This window comes from Grammomys surdaster, unplaced genomic scaffold (assembly GCF_004785775.1).
Source record: "Grammomys surdaster isolate TR1022 unplaced genomic scaffold, NIH_TR_1.0 129, whole genome shotgun sequence".
Classification (NCBI taxonomy): Eukaryota; Metazoa; Chordata; class Mammalia; order Rodentia; family Muridae; genus Grammomys; species Grammomys surdaster.
Genome location: NW_021604587.1, coordinates 328,582 through 344,186, shown reverse-complemented (window position 1 = coordinate 344,186; position 15,605 = coordinate 328,582). Strand labels below are relative to the sequence as shown.

Genomic DNA, 15,605 nt, shown 5'->3' with positions numbered 1-15,605 from the left:
TGCGGCAAGACTGCTGCGGAAGACTGAGAGACTGTTGCTGCACTCTCAACACTACAGATAAGCGCCTTCTGAAGCCATGGAGATGAAGGCAAGGGGCTTGAGGCTCCCCTTGCTGCTATTGCTGGTGACTGTGGTTGTGATGGCTAAGGTGAATCACATCCAGAGATGGGGGGGTTTCAAGGAGAAGGCCACAAGCAAGAAAAACATCAACTCGACACTCCATTTCTTCATCCAGTCTTACAACAACGCAAGCAACGACACCTACTTGTTTAAAGTTCAGAAGCTAATCCAAAGTCAGATGCAGGTTTGTGCTTTGTTTCCCAGACATCAACACAAGCCCTATCCTGTTTCTTGAGATATATGGGGATTTTCTATAATCAAGTACTGGGAACTCCCCAGGTAGCTTCACGTGCAATGGGTGCGCATAATATCTCTGAGTTAAGCAGCTCATTTGGTCACCACAGCCACGTGACCTAGGCTGGCCTCAGCCTGGAAGCTAATCCTTACTCCCTTCTCCTTGGCCAAAAACTGATATAGAGCCATTCTCCATTGTTCTGTGGGAGACACTGCATTTTGTTCTGCCTACCAGAGAGCAATATGGGGATGTCTTTGCTTTTTTTAAAAAAATATTATCTGCTAAAACCATAAACATGCTCTGTAGATTCCTTATTTCCAACAGCATTTTTTTTCTTCAGTGTCCAGGACTGTAAATTAGGATTGAATTTTGTGTTTGAGACATCAAGTCTTTGGTGAGGGAACAGGCGAGCAGCTTCAGTCAGATCAGTTCTACCCGTTTTAAGGCAGAGTTCCTCCTGTTATGTGAGTGCTAGGATCATACGTGCGTGTCATTGTGCCTTCTCTTTTGTTTTGCAGACAACATTCTTGTGAATCCTATCAGTTGTAGGTGGTAAAGGAAAGCATTTGCTTGAAAACTATTGATCCAAAGTTTCCTCAAGGTCAGATAGCAAACTATGTAAATCAGTCAGAAACAATACTACATCCTAGCCATACAGTTTTGAGAAGAAATAGTTCTCTATGAGAAAAGACTTCTAGTCAGAAAGGATGGGAGGCAGATGGAACTGGAGTTAACAGCAAGAGGGGGAAGACATGGGGTGAGGTGGACAATGTAAGTTTGGACTGTAAAGTAAGTACAGGTCAATGGATTCCTTTATCCTGACACAGACACTCCAGGGGAGTCCTTGGTATTTTGTACTATGACCACAAGGTGGCACTGTTCTCCTGTCTTCACTTTGATTGGTTTCCTTTAGCTATAATTGAGATCCCAAGATAACCTGTGAAATCAACCTTCTACCACGAACCATTAACTGGTCAATAGCTCTTTAAATGTTATGTGCAAATTTGAAGTTATTTAAAGTGATAAGCAGACAATATGGGCCTGTCACTTGGAAAGGGAGGCTCATGGACACAGATTTCCGGACATAATATCTCAATGTGACTTAAAAAATCTCAATACTGCAAAGAGTGGGTAGTAGACAAGCATGGTAAGTTGTAGGCCTGGTTACACCTTTCAGCTGTTCCCAGCTATGAGATCGTGACTAGGCATTATCTAGACTCTTTCAGGGCTGCTTCTTCAGTAGCAAAATGAGTCAGAACAGTAACAATTTAGCACAATGCTGCCACCTAGTTGCACTTGTCGAAATATTTACTGATATGTCTGTATTCTAAGTGAACAATGGAGACTAATAGTGAGTACGAAGTTTAACGTGCATGCATGTTTTAGGTTTCTCCTACATACAACCTCACGATGACCAGGCAGTGTGACAGTGGTTGACACAGTTCTACAACATCCCCGTGCATAAGTAGAATGGCCCCTTGATGATAGCAGAGGAACACATGCACTCTAGAGAATTCCAGGCTAGTACTGAAATTGTGTTAGCAGTGCAGCCAAAAGTAATTGCCCTGGAGCCTGGCCTTACATTTTTCTATGGGAATCATTCAACCAGGATCTAGGTGAATTTTCTGCCGGCATCTCCCCTAGATAGACTTACTATTTCATTACGTTGAACCACTGTCATTTAGGCACAAGAATCAGGAGGCTCCCAAGAGCTTCTTTCCACTATATGTACATCTCTCTAATCCACACATTCTTCTGAAGAGCCAGACCTGGGTCAATAGCCCCATATTTCCTTAGTGTTTTACTTCATGTGTAGGGCTTCTTTTCCACAAAAGCTTTCCCAGTCCTTCCTTCACCACCACCTCCTTCTCTTCCTCCCCACTCCCTTCCTAGCCTTCAGAGCTGTAGGGCTGACCATGAGTAAGAGAAGACAGATATACCCCTGGGAGCTGGCCCTGGCTGGTGTTCTCTCTGCCTTACCTGGTCAGCACTTCATCATCTTGCACTGTCCACTGCCCCAGGAGGAAACAGATTCAGAGAACAAGGGAAAGCTCCTGGGAGAGAAAGCAAGGTCTTCGGCCCAGGCCATTCTTCTGTCCTTGGCTCTCCCAGTGTCATAGCTGCTCCACACACTTTGGCAGAAACATTTAATAACTTAAAAATCCTTAGGATACCCTGGTATGGCTTTTCTGGGGAAATTTGAACAACAGACATCTACTTACTACAGATAGGGCACTAACAACAGACCAAAGCAAGGATTCTAAGCAAGTCTAGTGTAGTTTACCAGTGAGTTTATGGGGGATGCTTAAAGGGAACATGGCTGACTCAATAGCAGCTGTAACACCAAAAAGCTCCAGGAAGGGTGATGGCTCAGGATGATAGTGGTATCTCAGAAGTTCCTGCAGGTGGCACAGGTGACTCACCTAGCCCAAAACTCTCCTTAATCACCTTGGGTAGGAGGTCTTATGATCTTGTTTCATTTGATTCCTGAATCTTATAAGCCAGCCTCCATTCTCTGGAGGAAATGTTTCCATTGGGAGGAAATATCTACACAATTTATTGTTTTTCAATGCATTAGTGGAAGTGCTTCTGTTTTGCCCACAGACTCCGCAGACACCTTGAACGCTTATGTGGACCGTGCAAGTGAAGGCTGCTAGGTTATTTTCTCAAGGTTTCAGAGCTAATACATGGGGAGTGAATGCCTAGAATCAATTTGACTCCTAAACTATTAATTTTTAAAGACTTATATTTTTATATGTGTTAGTGTTCTGCCATCAAGTATTTGTATAGAAGTGCACCACATCCACACAGTGTTTGCACAGACTGGTAGAGGGTGTTGGATCCCCAGGAACTGGAGTTACAGATGGTTGTGAACTGCCATGTGGGTTCTGGGAACCAAAACTTAGTCCTCTGCAAGAGCTACAAGTGCTTTTAACTGCTGAGCAATCTCTCTGATCCGTATTTTTATGTGTTGCTAAATTGTCTTCCTTTTGATTGTCCAGAAAGGAGAGTAAGGAAGGAGTGGATGATGCACAGACTGGGAAGAAATAGGGTCATGTACTTCACTGCAATATGAGAACCACGGTGGTCTGCAGTTACCAGGCAACCCAGCTTGTCTTGTCGTGGGGATGAGTGGGAGACAAAATAGAGGCACTATGTGGCTACCACAGTAAAGTTGAGGGCACAAGATCGTGCCCAGTTTCCATTGAGACTCACGCACTGGGAGGGGAGGGAGGAATTGAATTTTGGTGCATGATTTTGGGGAACAGAAGTCATGACTTAGTTCCTCCTGGAGAAGGTCAGCTACTAGACACTCAAAGTGGAAATTAGAAGTGAGATTAATTATTTCTCTGCAGTTGACCACAGGCGTGGAGTATTTGGTTACTGTGAAGATTGGCAGGACCAAATGTAAGAAAAATGAGACGAAGAAAGCCACCTGTCCCCTGCAAAGCAACACGCTGAAAAAGGTGTGTGGAGGGAGTTCTCTGAGATTGCCTGAGGCCAAGAATGGGGAGCAAATATTCTCAAACTGTGAGAGTTGGGGCCAGCAAATGCCCAGCCATAGGACTAACTGACACTTCTTGGTGCATCTGTCTCTACCTGCAGAGCCCCAGGCTGTGTTATTTGGGGCTTTTGCTATGGTCTTGCTCTTCCTCTCTAGGTCTTGCTCACTAAGGACTGTCTCATCGCCTGCGTCTTCTCAGTTCTGCTGTTCCTCATTGTCCCTCATTGTCCCTTTCTATGTTGCCTGGTCTTTCTTGGCCAGATAGTAGATAAAGAGGGCCTCTTCCTATCCCAGGGTGTAGGTACAGGAGTGGGAGGAGAGGAGGAAACTCCTAAAACTGAGGGTTCCAGAGTCACCTGCCTTGGGTCTCAGATGGATAGTTCCTTTCTGGTTGCCCCAGGGCCTGAGAAGCAGGAGCCCCTTTTTTTTTCTCACCTTTGAAAACTATTTTCCCCAAAGCTGATTATCTTGTTTTTTTTTTTTTTCTTCTTCCACAGAGCCTGATTTGCTCATCATTGATATACTCTGTACCCTGGATGGACTGCTACCACCTCTGGAACAATTCCTGCCAGGAGATCTGAGTGTAACGAGCTCTGCTGACACCTAAATAACTGTGTGTGTACTGGTTTTTGTAAAGTTGTAAGAGAACTGGTGTCCCTTGCTGGGGTGTTTCTACACACACACACACACACACACAAGCACACAAAACTCACAACATTGATATTCAACAACATGAATAGTAGCAACTCCTTTATTGTACTTTACACACACACACACACACACACCACCTACCGTCATATACTTAACATGAACCCCCCACACAAACTTATCCAAACACTCCCACACATGAAGCCCTGTGCCTTCCTCCACTCGCAGCTCACACACACCTCACAGAAACGAGGTAGTCACCAGGGACTACTGTACTTTGAATAGGATGCTGATATCCCTTTAGGGAGTCTCACTGTTCTTTCTACCTCAACCCCATGCTTCTGCTTTCTCTGGGTCTGGGAGGTGGAGCTTTATATCCTGACAATACACACAACACTGTAACTCACACATGTCACAGTGAGCATGTCTGAAGTTCCATGACCAAAGAAGGCTGAGTAGCCAGCATAGATTCAGTACAATTGTAGCAAGGCTGTGACTTACAATGGCAAAAGGACAAGAGGCAGTAGTGGCAGTGGCTGCGGCAGCAGCAGCAGCAGCAGCAGCAGCAGCAGCAGCAGCAGCAACAGGAGTGTCCTAGTTATGGTTTCTATTGCTGTGAAGAGACACCATGACCACAGCAATTCTTACAAAGGAAAACATTTAATTAGGGCTGGCTTACAGTTCAGAGGTTTACTCTTTTGTCTGTCTACTTTCATTGACCTATGCAGATCTGTCTACAGGTCCTGGGATTTGAAGACCTTAAGGAATGGAGTGGACTACTGTCTAATGTTGTAGACAACTATACTTTAGTTTCAGTGTACTTTTATACATGGGTGTAACAAAGAAAGCAATAATCCAAGGAAAGTTGTCTGAGTTCAGCAAAACATATAAATAAACATCAGTAAGCACATATTAAATATTAACAGGACAGCCCTTCCCCAGAACTTTCTCAGGACAGACAATTTAAACACAATTCCTGGTATATACTATAGATTGTGTCTGAGAGAGCATGAAAGCAAGGTAGGAGGCCATTTCCAAATTTAGGTCACACAGAACAGCCCTCAGCATACCCTTTCACCTGATTAGATTCTACAGCTATGCTCCAATATTCAATAGGGATAAGCATGTCTTATAAATTGAATGCAAATATTTGTTGCAGGAGGCATGGAATCACATCCAAGAACAATTCAGGGAACAAAATGCACTTGAGCTAAAAGGCCCTCTGGCTTTTTCCCGGAGCCTCTCACAGTTCCCTAAGGCATTGTTTACCTTGTGTCATTCTTTTGACTGTGTTCTGACAATTGTCATGGCAAAAAGCATGGTGACACGAAGGCAGACATGGTGCTGGAGAAGTAGCTTAGATTTCTACATCTAGCTCCTCAGGCAACAAGGGCTGGCTCAAGCATTTGAAACCTCAAAGCACACCCACAGAGACACTCTTTCTCCAACAAGGCCACTCCTATTCCAACAAGGCCGCACCTCCTACGAATGCCACTCCCTATAATCCTATGCAAACTATTTTCATTCAAACCACCACAAAAAGGTATAGGGTGGTGTCCCAGGTAAGACAGAAACTCTCAGAGTCCTTGTCATTGCAGCCACAGGATCCATTTAATCCCCAGCATCAAGCTATGAGGACATCTGTGACATACTGTCTGCCAGGAACCAATGTCAGAGACTCAGAGCTCATGTTGTTTGGGGCTGATCTCATAGGCATGTGTCAAGTTCTAGACTCTAGAAGGAGAGGGGTGCCAGGCACAGGCCTCACTTGTATGTGTAGTGTGGACATCCAGAGACCCTTTGGTAGAATTTCCATCAATGTGCTTACTGTTACCCTCTAGGTCTCCAGATTCAGTGAGCTTGTATTCTCACTTCCCTACAGCTACCTCTGTCCCATGACTCATAGCTCAGTAGAGAGGGCACAGCTTTGAGCTGAGAGCATATTGAGTGTACCATGTGATGCTTGGCCTCCTCCCTGAATCTGCACTGTCTCAATCAGAGGGCAACTAGAGATACTTAGGGGAGAAGAATGTAGAGCCCTAAAGTAAGAGCCTCATATTAACCAAGATGCCTGGAGAAGGGGACACAGGGAAAGAGTGGAAGGTGATACATTTGTACAGAGAGCCCAAAGCACTCTGCCATGCAAATCCAGTGCCCAAGGGGCCTCTGAAGCCCCACGTAGCCCTCCACTGTCTCCCTGTACACTGAGCCATCTCTTTAGTCTTTAAACACACCATTCTTTCTTGTCTATTCTTTAATAATGAACCTGTGAGTGATTTTCAGGATTTTTAAATTTTGATATATATATTTTTAGGTAGTGTCTAGGTAAGTAGTTCAAGTTGGTTTTGGATTTGAGATCCTCCTGTCCCAGTCTCCTGAATACTAAGATTACAGGCACACACCACCATACACATCTAGTTTTCAGTTTCTAATAATACCTTTTAGCAATAAGCATGTGTGAACCTACATAAAAAGTGGTCACGCACATGTGTCTCTGGTATTCACTGAGGCCATGTGGTGTGCATTTGCACAGTATAAGCTACTTTGATTTTGAACTTGTTTTCACTTTTCCCAACTTACTCTGCCTTTCTATTGTTACTTACTTGAGACTTGGGCATGTGGGTTCAGGCTGACAATCTCAGCATTCAGGAGGTTGAGTTAAGGGAGTTGCCATGAGTTAGAGAGGCTACTCTGGGCTATAGTACACATCAGTGGATGAACTTGTGTGATAAATAAGTTAATGGGATAAATGACATACTGCATCATCTTGAGAGCCGGTCAATTATAAAAGCCAATTTAGATAGGGTTCTGTCACTCCCTGCCTCAGGACTCTGTCAAAAGGGAGACTCTTTAACCTTACTTAGACCAGAACCATGAGCCCAAATAAAGTTCTCTTTATAATTGACCACTCTATTTATCTTATAACTTACAGGGTCCAGTTGTGTTTCTGTTGCCATATACTCATGGGTATGACAACATCCACTGGAGTGTACTGGTCCCAACAAAAGCCACACTCATAAAGAGAACATGATGTTGGGAAGGCATGGGGGTTCTTAGGAGTTATGAGAAGTGAGAGGTGAATATGACCAAAATACATTGGATGGATGTATAAAATCCCCAGAAAATTAATGAACATGTATTTTAAAACCACACTTAAATCCTATGTAAGTGGAAAACACCACTTACACAGGATTTATTAGAGTAGAAATTCTAGAATTATTGTGATAGAAGTTTTTGTCATTTGTAATAAGAAGTGAAGAAACTGATGTAGTAACTCTTAACAATCTCCATCCAAATGTCCTTTTTCTATAATGCAGTGGCTAAAAACAACTTCATCTCTTGATTCCTCCTACAAATGGTCATCTACTTTTTATTCTCTAATTTGTGAAATAAAAAACATAATACAAATTTTAAATGATGCTCGTGAATGTTAAGTTTTGTAACAATTGTTTAGCATTTTGTAAGTTCCATATGTATAATGAACACAGGATGAATTGCAACCAATTTCATGATTAATTCTATATTTTTCTTCATAGATTTCATTTAATGTGAGATATTTTTATTTGTTTATTTGTGAGTGTGTGTGCACATGGGTGTGTGTGTGTGTGTACAAGTGCTCACTGAGGTCAGAGGCCTTGGATCCCTTAGGAGCTGGAATTACAAGTGGTCATGAGTTGCCTGACATGGATCCTGGGAACAGAACCCATGTCCTCTGCAAGAGGGAACACACTCTTAACCTCTGAGCCATTTCTCCTGTCCCACTTTGAGATGTTTTAAACAATACAAGCACATCTGACAAATTATTTAAAATCTGACTGAGTAATTTAATGTATACATTCATGTTTTATCCAGAATACTGATGAATATCTTCAAACTTAATCTTAAGTCGAAAGATTTTGCAACGAACGATTGTGCACTTACCATCTACTCTGCAATTTATATTTTGTATCAATATTATGCATCTCTCTCCCCATTCTTATATTTACCCAACAGTCTCCTTTTCATATGTATTTCACATTTAGATGAAGACATCAGTATTCTTTACCCTTAAACACGTCTGACTGAAAATGAAAGAGATTTCACAATTTACGTTTTCCCCCTTTGAGCTAAAAATTTTAATATATAATTAGACTAGTTATTAATAATAATTTACCTCATTTGTAGTATTGTGTTGCTAGTAATAGGAAACAGATCAAGGCAGAAAGTGCAGGCCCTGTGACAGTGTTTCTGGTTTCTCCACATCTACACTCCCTTTTCACCTAGTAAAGTTGATCCAATTTGTTGATACCGGAAGAATAAAGTGCTATGTGGTCTATGTCCTCCTTTCCACAGGATCTTATAGATAAGATCCGCCAGAATCTGAGATGCATTCTGCTCTGGTCCTGACTGCTGGTATAAGGTGGTGGGAGTCTAGATCTGAGTTTAGTGTTTTCTTTTTTTACTTTCTAACAACTTTTTATTCTTTTTAAATTTTTTAAAATTTATTTCCATTCCAAGTGTTGTCACCCTTCCCAGTCTACTGTCCAAGAGTTCTTCACCCCATGCTCCCTCTGAGAGGGTATTCCCCCACCCCTCACCCACCTATCTACCCCCACTCCACACCTGCCTTCCATATCCCTCTTCCCTGGATCATCAAGTCTCTACAGATTAGGCACTTACAGCATCTCTCAACAATGGACCAGGAACAAGTCCTTGTCTTAGTTCTTTGTGTTTTTTCTTCTCCATTCATACTTCAGTAGAGGAGAGGGGGGCTCTTTGTCAGGTTCCTTAGAGGTCCCATCTTGGAAGTACCCTGTAAGCATCTCTGTTGTTCAGTTATCTACTGTCAACATCTCTCCACCTCCTTATTTTCCTTCTTCCCATCTTCTCCATCTTGTCTTAAAACTGAGACTACTGGGCCTGGGAATGTTGCTCAGTTCATAGAATCCTTGTTTAGCCTGCATGAAGTCCTGTGTTTGAAACCCACCACTGCATAAAGCTGGGTGTGCCTGTTATCCCTGCACTTGGGAGGTGGAAGAAGAAAGATCAGAAGTCCAGTGTCATTCTTAGCTTCCTAGTGAGTTCAAGACCAGCTTGAGGCTACCTGAGACCAGATCTCAAAACCAAACCAAACAATCAGTTAAAAACATCCTAAAGTCTCATATTTGCTATGAAGCCAAAAATGAAGTTCTGCTAGCATGTGGGTGTAAACAATGGGTTCAGAAAGTATCTATGTTAGCCCATTGGGACTCCCAGTAGACCTCCACATTTTCTTATAATAACTGAAGAATCTGTAGGGGAAAACTGGAATCAACATGAAGACCATGAAGAGAATAGGCTGACCTCTTTATTGGGCAAATTGAGGATTACTATCGATTGCAGGGTGATGGGAAGCATGGAGGACACATCTGCTTCATGACGCTCAGCTGCTATCAGTACAGTTCTTCTTGAGCATTTTGAATACTTCAAGCCAGGGGTCGACATACACTGAGAAGTAGCAGCGGATTTGCTAAAACAAAACAAAACAAGAGACCAATACATGTATTTTAAAAGATGAACAAGAGCTGGGCATGGTAGTACCCTGTAACCCCAGCAATTGGGAATCTGAGGTGAGAGGTTTACAGTAAGAAATGGGCTCCATAGTTAGACTCTTTCTAAAAAAAAAAAAAAGAAACAAACAATAAGATAACGTGGACAAAAATGGAAAGTTAAAAGGAAGAGAATATCAAACCTGAGGCTGGGTAAGTAATACTGCCTCATTGCCTCTTCAATCTTGATATTTATGTCATTTCATTCACGTGACAAAAAGGTTGCTAAGACTATTCAGGAGAAGGTTCTGTTTGTGGTCAGATGTGGGATAGGAATAGGGGCCATCAACCCATACTCACTGTGGGAATTACTGATTCCATTTCCCACCATCATCACTTACATGGCATTTACCATGTCTTCTCTCTCTGAGCTTCTGTTGGATCTGCATCTCCTTTCTTCTTTCCCTGCTTCCCGTCATACTTCCCTCCCTCCCTCCTTCCCTGCCTCCTTCCTTTCCTCTCTCCCTCCCTCCCTTCCTTTCTTTCTTCCTTCCTTCCTTTTACTTAGCTACCCATCCACCCACTCACAATATTTGCCCTTCTAATTCCATCCACATTTATCCTTCTATCCTTCGACCTATTCTTTCCTTCTATTTATACTTCATTTGCCCAAACCAATAATTTTATGTCCTAATATGAAAAGAGAGCTCAGGAAAGGCCACATTTGTGTGTTGATAATCTCCAAGTCATTGTTAGTAGGTTGACCACATAGTTTATGAACTGGACAAGGACATGTTATAAGCAAAAGATGAGGCTAATAATGACTACATTAAAAATTTTGACATCGACCAGGATGATGCTGGGCAAGGAGGGACATAAGGCCATCTTTGATCAAATTCACTTGGGGAACGTTAAGAGAAAGTTACAGTGCTGTTAGGACTCTCAGGCTAAATATTCCTCTGTGTGTTGGACACACTCTGTCTGTGCACACAGAAGCGCTCACAGTGTGGGACAGCATTAAGCCAGCCTCCTGCTGGATCAAAATGAAGTTTTCTGGGGACTGAGGTACCTTTGGGGCTGAAGGCCTCTCAGCAGGTCCCTCAGCAGGCCATTCACTCAGATTTGCTTTCTTTAGTCTACCCCTACACCAGTCAAATTATTTTCAAATGTACATTCCTACTTCTGGCTAGAATACAGTTAATAATTAACTGCTTCCCTTGGCCTGGGCTGTCTCCTTGTAGTTTGGCCACCCAACTGCTCCCTTTGGACCTCTTTCTCTTTCTTGTGATTCTTTTAGCATCAACAAATGATGGCTTAGCCTTTTCCATTTCTAGTTTCTTCTTTGAAACAGGAGACAACACTCATGAGATTTTCTTTTAAGCAAGCTTGAGTAGATCCCAAACAGGTCTGCCTTCTCTTATGCTAAAACCATGAGAAAAAAATGGCTTTATGTGAATGAGCTTGCCCAGCACCTTGTGAAGTTCCCCTTGCTGGATATCACAGAGGCTGTTCTCTGTCTTCAAGCAGGTGGTCCGCTGCATTTCCACTGTGATGTGATACTCCATGTGATTTGTCATCTGTGGATAGTAAGGGGAAGGCAAAAGGTGAATAACCTCTTTTCCCCATTATGGCTTCTATACAAGTGGGGCAGCTTTACCCCTTGCTCCACGCAAGAGCCCAGTCTTGCACAGTTGTGGAATCCTTGCTCTTCTTTCTGTCTGACTCCAGTCCTCTTTTAGCCACCCACTGAGACATCACCAAGACTACCCATCTTTATCCATGGGATCAGCCATCCCCTGGATTGCATTGAAAAGGCTAATTGTTCCAGACAGGATTGTGTTAAGTTTTCTGTGAAAGGCTAGATAGTAAACAGGCTAATCTATGTAGGCCATATGTCCTGTGTTGTCACATTTCAAACTGCCCATGGCAGCAGAGAAACCCCAGATGGACATATCACAGCTAGCTGCAATAACACTGCTTTAAAAGGCATACAGCTAAGACAGTTGGTCCTGGGTGGGTAATTTTTAGTTATTATTGAAAGGACAGAGTCATCTACTCTATTGAATATACATTTATCTTAAAACACCCACTTTCAGTTGGGGATGGAAGCCTATATCTGTAATTACAGCACTGTGGATGTTGGCACAGGAAGGCTGAGCCTAACCTAGTCTGCATAGTGAGATTTTTATCAAAACAGAAGCCTGGAGCACAGGGTCCCTCTGTGGAGGAGAGACAGGGAAGCCACACACTCACCTGCTCTTCAATCTTGAGGATTCGAAGGATCCTGAAGTTGTATAAGTCTTCACTTTTCTTGTTGTATTGATCTGTGACATACTCCAGTGTTTGCTTCACAGAAGGCTCCAATGCACTTACTTCATGTACCCGTATAAATGTTTTCCTCTTTACTTGATAACTGAAGGCCACCAGGGCCACCAGAATGACCAACAGGAGCCGTGTTGCCTTCCAAGATCTGTCCGCCATCTTTCAGCTGGAGAAGCTTGAAAAGATCCTCCCACTTCATCTGTTGGGTCAAACTGACCACAGCTGCCCTGCATCAGACTTAAGGGCAGCATGCATTCACACCTACAACTCTCCTCTCTTTTTCCCTCTTCTGCCTACTCTAGAACACTTTGTAATGACTGGCAAGCTCACTCCCACTCTCAATCTTTTTTTTCATTGAGTGAATATCTCTCCCTCTCCCTCTCCCTCTCCCTCTCCCTCTCCCTTCCCTCTCCCTCTCCCTCTCCCTCTCCCTCTCCCTCTCCCTCTCCCTCTCCCCTTCCCCTTCCCCACACTTTTATATGTTTTAGTGGCTGCTCCTTCAGCAATACACATTTCTGTGACCTGCTACTTCCTTACTGGATGTCAAGCTAGAGGCCTCTTTCCACTAAGCTTACGTCATGAGGGACCAGAGAACACTTGAGGGATGGGCAACTGAGGAGACAATAGACATGTTGGATCTCAGGAAGCATAACATAATCAGCAGGACTGTGTGAGGAGAAACTTATCAGGAGGGACTGGATCTGAGGAAGCCCTCTGCTTGACCTGGTTCTTGGACACTGTTTCCAGGCGATATGCTAAAAGAGCAGGGGGCTAGGCAGGGAGAGAGAGAGAATGCAGCAAGTATCTGGAAAGCCTCACTTTACAAAGCTGATGACACCTGAGTATGGCTGACTCCATGTTTTACATGTGGGTAGGGAGTTGAGGGAGGGGGATGCCAAGAGTTTCCTGCCTGACAAGTTAGGTTTCAGCGAGATAAGACTCCAAAGGAGTCCTGCCATAGATTGGTATCAAAGGGCAAGGACACAGGCATGTGAGGCTGGCAGAATGAGGTCCTCTGTATGGTGCAAGCTTACGAGATGTTAAGAGGAAACCTACAGGTCAGTGGTTCTCAACCTGTGGGTTGCAACCCCTTTGGCAAACCTTTATCCAGAAATAGACAAAATATAACAATCTCAAAACTACAGTTGTAAAAACAATTTTATGGTTGGGATCACCACAACATGAGGAACTATATTGAAGGGTCACAGCGTTAGGAAGATTGAGACCCACTGCTGTAGGGTATTTTTCAGAAGGGTACAATACTAAAACAAGTAGTGAAAGCACTTAGAAGAAAGGTGTGAGTATACATACCTATACACCTTTGCTCACACTGACACGCGCATACATGCAAACATATGCATCCGTATCTCTGCCCTAAGTATGCATTCACATTGTTATATGCATTTCCATACAGACACATGCGACTCCATTCCTACCCTAAGTTCATATTCCAGTTGATCATTGTGTAGCTATTTCCTCTGAATTAGAACATCTTATTCTTTATGGAGGAGACTCATTAAGACTAAGGAAGTAATAAAAACTCAGAAGCCTCAGAAAGTTCTTCAAGTACCTCCCCAAGGTTATATAAGCAATCCTTCCCAGCCTCACTGCCTACAAGTTATTCAAACAGTTGTAGAAGTCTCATGAGTCATTGTCTATGCTGGAGTAAGATTTTCAAGGACGGAGTTACCTTTAACTCATCCATACTTCTATAAGTAACCCCACACACATGCTACTGAAGGTAATCCCAATAAAGTCACTGGTTCACAAAACTAAAATCAGTTGAAACCAAGATGCCTTTTTTCAGCCACACATCATTGCTACCTTTTCCAAGTCCCCACTGGGTGGGAGTCCTTCTCATACGGAAGGGTCTAGGGTCTGAGACTTGCACTATTAAATCTCCATACCTACTTAGAGTCATTTGAAGAACAATCTGTTGATACCATCAGCAGTAAGAACACTCACAAAATAGGAGAGAGAGGAGACAGAAGGTGGGACCTCACCTGTCACTCCTGGTTTTATTATAGTGTTGCAGAAGAGATCTGTTTGGGCTTTGGGTCTGCTTAATTAATTTCCAAGAGGGCTCAGTAGCAAGGTTGATGACCTGACGACAATGCTTGGTAGAGGAGTTTGCTCATTGCATGGCAGGTATGAGGCAGAGTGAGACAGACAGGAAGGGGCTAGGGTCCGGATCAAGCCTGGTCTCCCCTTCAAGGACCTATTTCCTGTGACCCAACTTCTTCCAGTGGTTATGCCACTTCAAGGCATTATAACCTCCCAGGAGCTCCACAGGCTGGGACCATACACGAGCCCTCAGGGGAAATTTTTTTTTTTTTTTTTTTTTGTATTGGAACCTTTACATGAAACCAGTAAGACTTTTATTCAGTTGTAACAGCATATCACACAACAGATTCCCCTCCAGTGATGATCATGCTCCAAAGCTCCTACGCATAGCTGCAATAGGAAAGACAGAGGTCTATTGTGGATAAAATGTAATAAACTTAGCATGAAGAAATTTTAGATGTTGGAGACAACACCATGCTGCCAGGATGTCCTGCTCTTCAGAGGAACCAGTAAGCTTTCTCGTTTGCTTCAAGTAAAGATCCAGATGGAATTTTGAAGTTGAGTGGGGAACTGATCTGAAGACCTAATTCTCATTTCTTTCTGCTTCTTGACAGTAGATGTGGTATGACCAGCCACTGCACATTCCCTCTGCAATGACTTCCATGTCCAGAGTTGGGCTAAATCCTTGATCTGTGAACAGGGCAGGTTCCACAGACAATGTGTCTGTCTCATCTGTGGACAGGTCTGGTTCTACTGAACTCTTGCTCATTCTTTTCTATATCTGTAGTCCAGGATCTGGAGTCCAGCATGGCCACAGAGGAGATGGCATGACATAGTTCTTGCCCATGGATCAGGTCAGCAAGGTGTATGTCTCCTTGAGTGTGGATGTTGCTGTAGGCATAAGGCTTGTTTGTATAATAATGTACATATTTGACTTCATGTTCCTCCTTTGGGGAATGTTCTCCTTGCCAAGGTTAATGACTCCATGATAATCAGAAACAACACAATTCTGGGAGAGGAGGGTGTATCTACTGTTCCTCAGCAAAATGTTAATGCTGTGATCTTCAGGACAACCATTAAGGTTGTGTGAAAGAACTCTTAAAACATCAGTTCAAGAATATATAAACAGGATTTCTCAGTTATGCAAAATATAAAGAAGCAATATGAATTGTTTTTTTTTTTTTTTTTTTTTTTTTTTTTTTTT

General features: G+C 43.0%; 2 protein-coding genes across 3 annotated transcripts; one reads left to right on the top strand and one right to left on the bottom strand.

Moving 5' to 3' along the window:
• Window positions 1-4,506, top strand: Cstl1 (cystatin like 1). 2 transcript variants are annotated; one of them, XM_028757200.1, is made up of 3 exons: window positions 1-304; window positions 3,712-3,822; window positions 4,358-4,506. In XM_028757200.1, the coding sequence occupies exons 1-3, from the start codon at window positions 77-79 to the stop codon at window positions 4,439-4,441; spliced, it is 423 nt and encodes a 140-aa protein (XP_028613033.1). In that variant the 5' UTR covers window positions 1-76; the 3' UTR covers window positions 4,442-4,506. The 2 variants fall into 2 exon arrangements, with proteins under 2 accessions (XP_028613033.1, XP_028613042.1); XM_028757209.1 differs by having other exon boundaries at window positions 3-148.
• Window positions 4,507-9,823: 5,317 nt separating this feature from the next.
• On the bottom strand, window positions 9,824-12,590 carry Cst11 (cystatin 11). The gene is made up of 3 exons (XM_028753944.1): window positions 12,269-12,590; window positions 11,488-11,592; window positions 9,824-9,996 (listed from the first exon to the last, which is right to left on the bottom strand). Exons 1-3 carry the CDS (start codon window positions 12,494-12,496, stop codon window positions 9,910-9,912), a joined length of 420 nt encoding a protein of 139 aa, XP_028609777.1. The 5' UTR covers window positions 12,497-12,590; the 3' UTR covers window positions 9,824-9,909.
• Window positions 12,591-15,605: the final 3,015 nt, after the last annotated feature.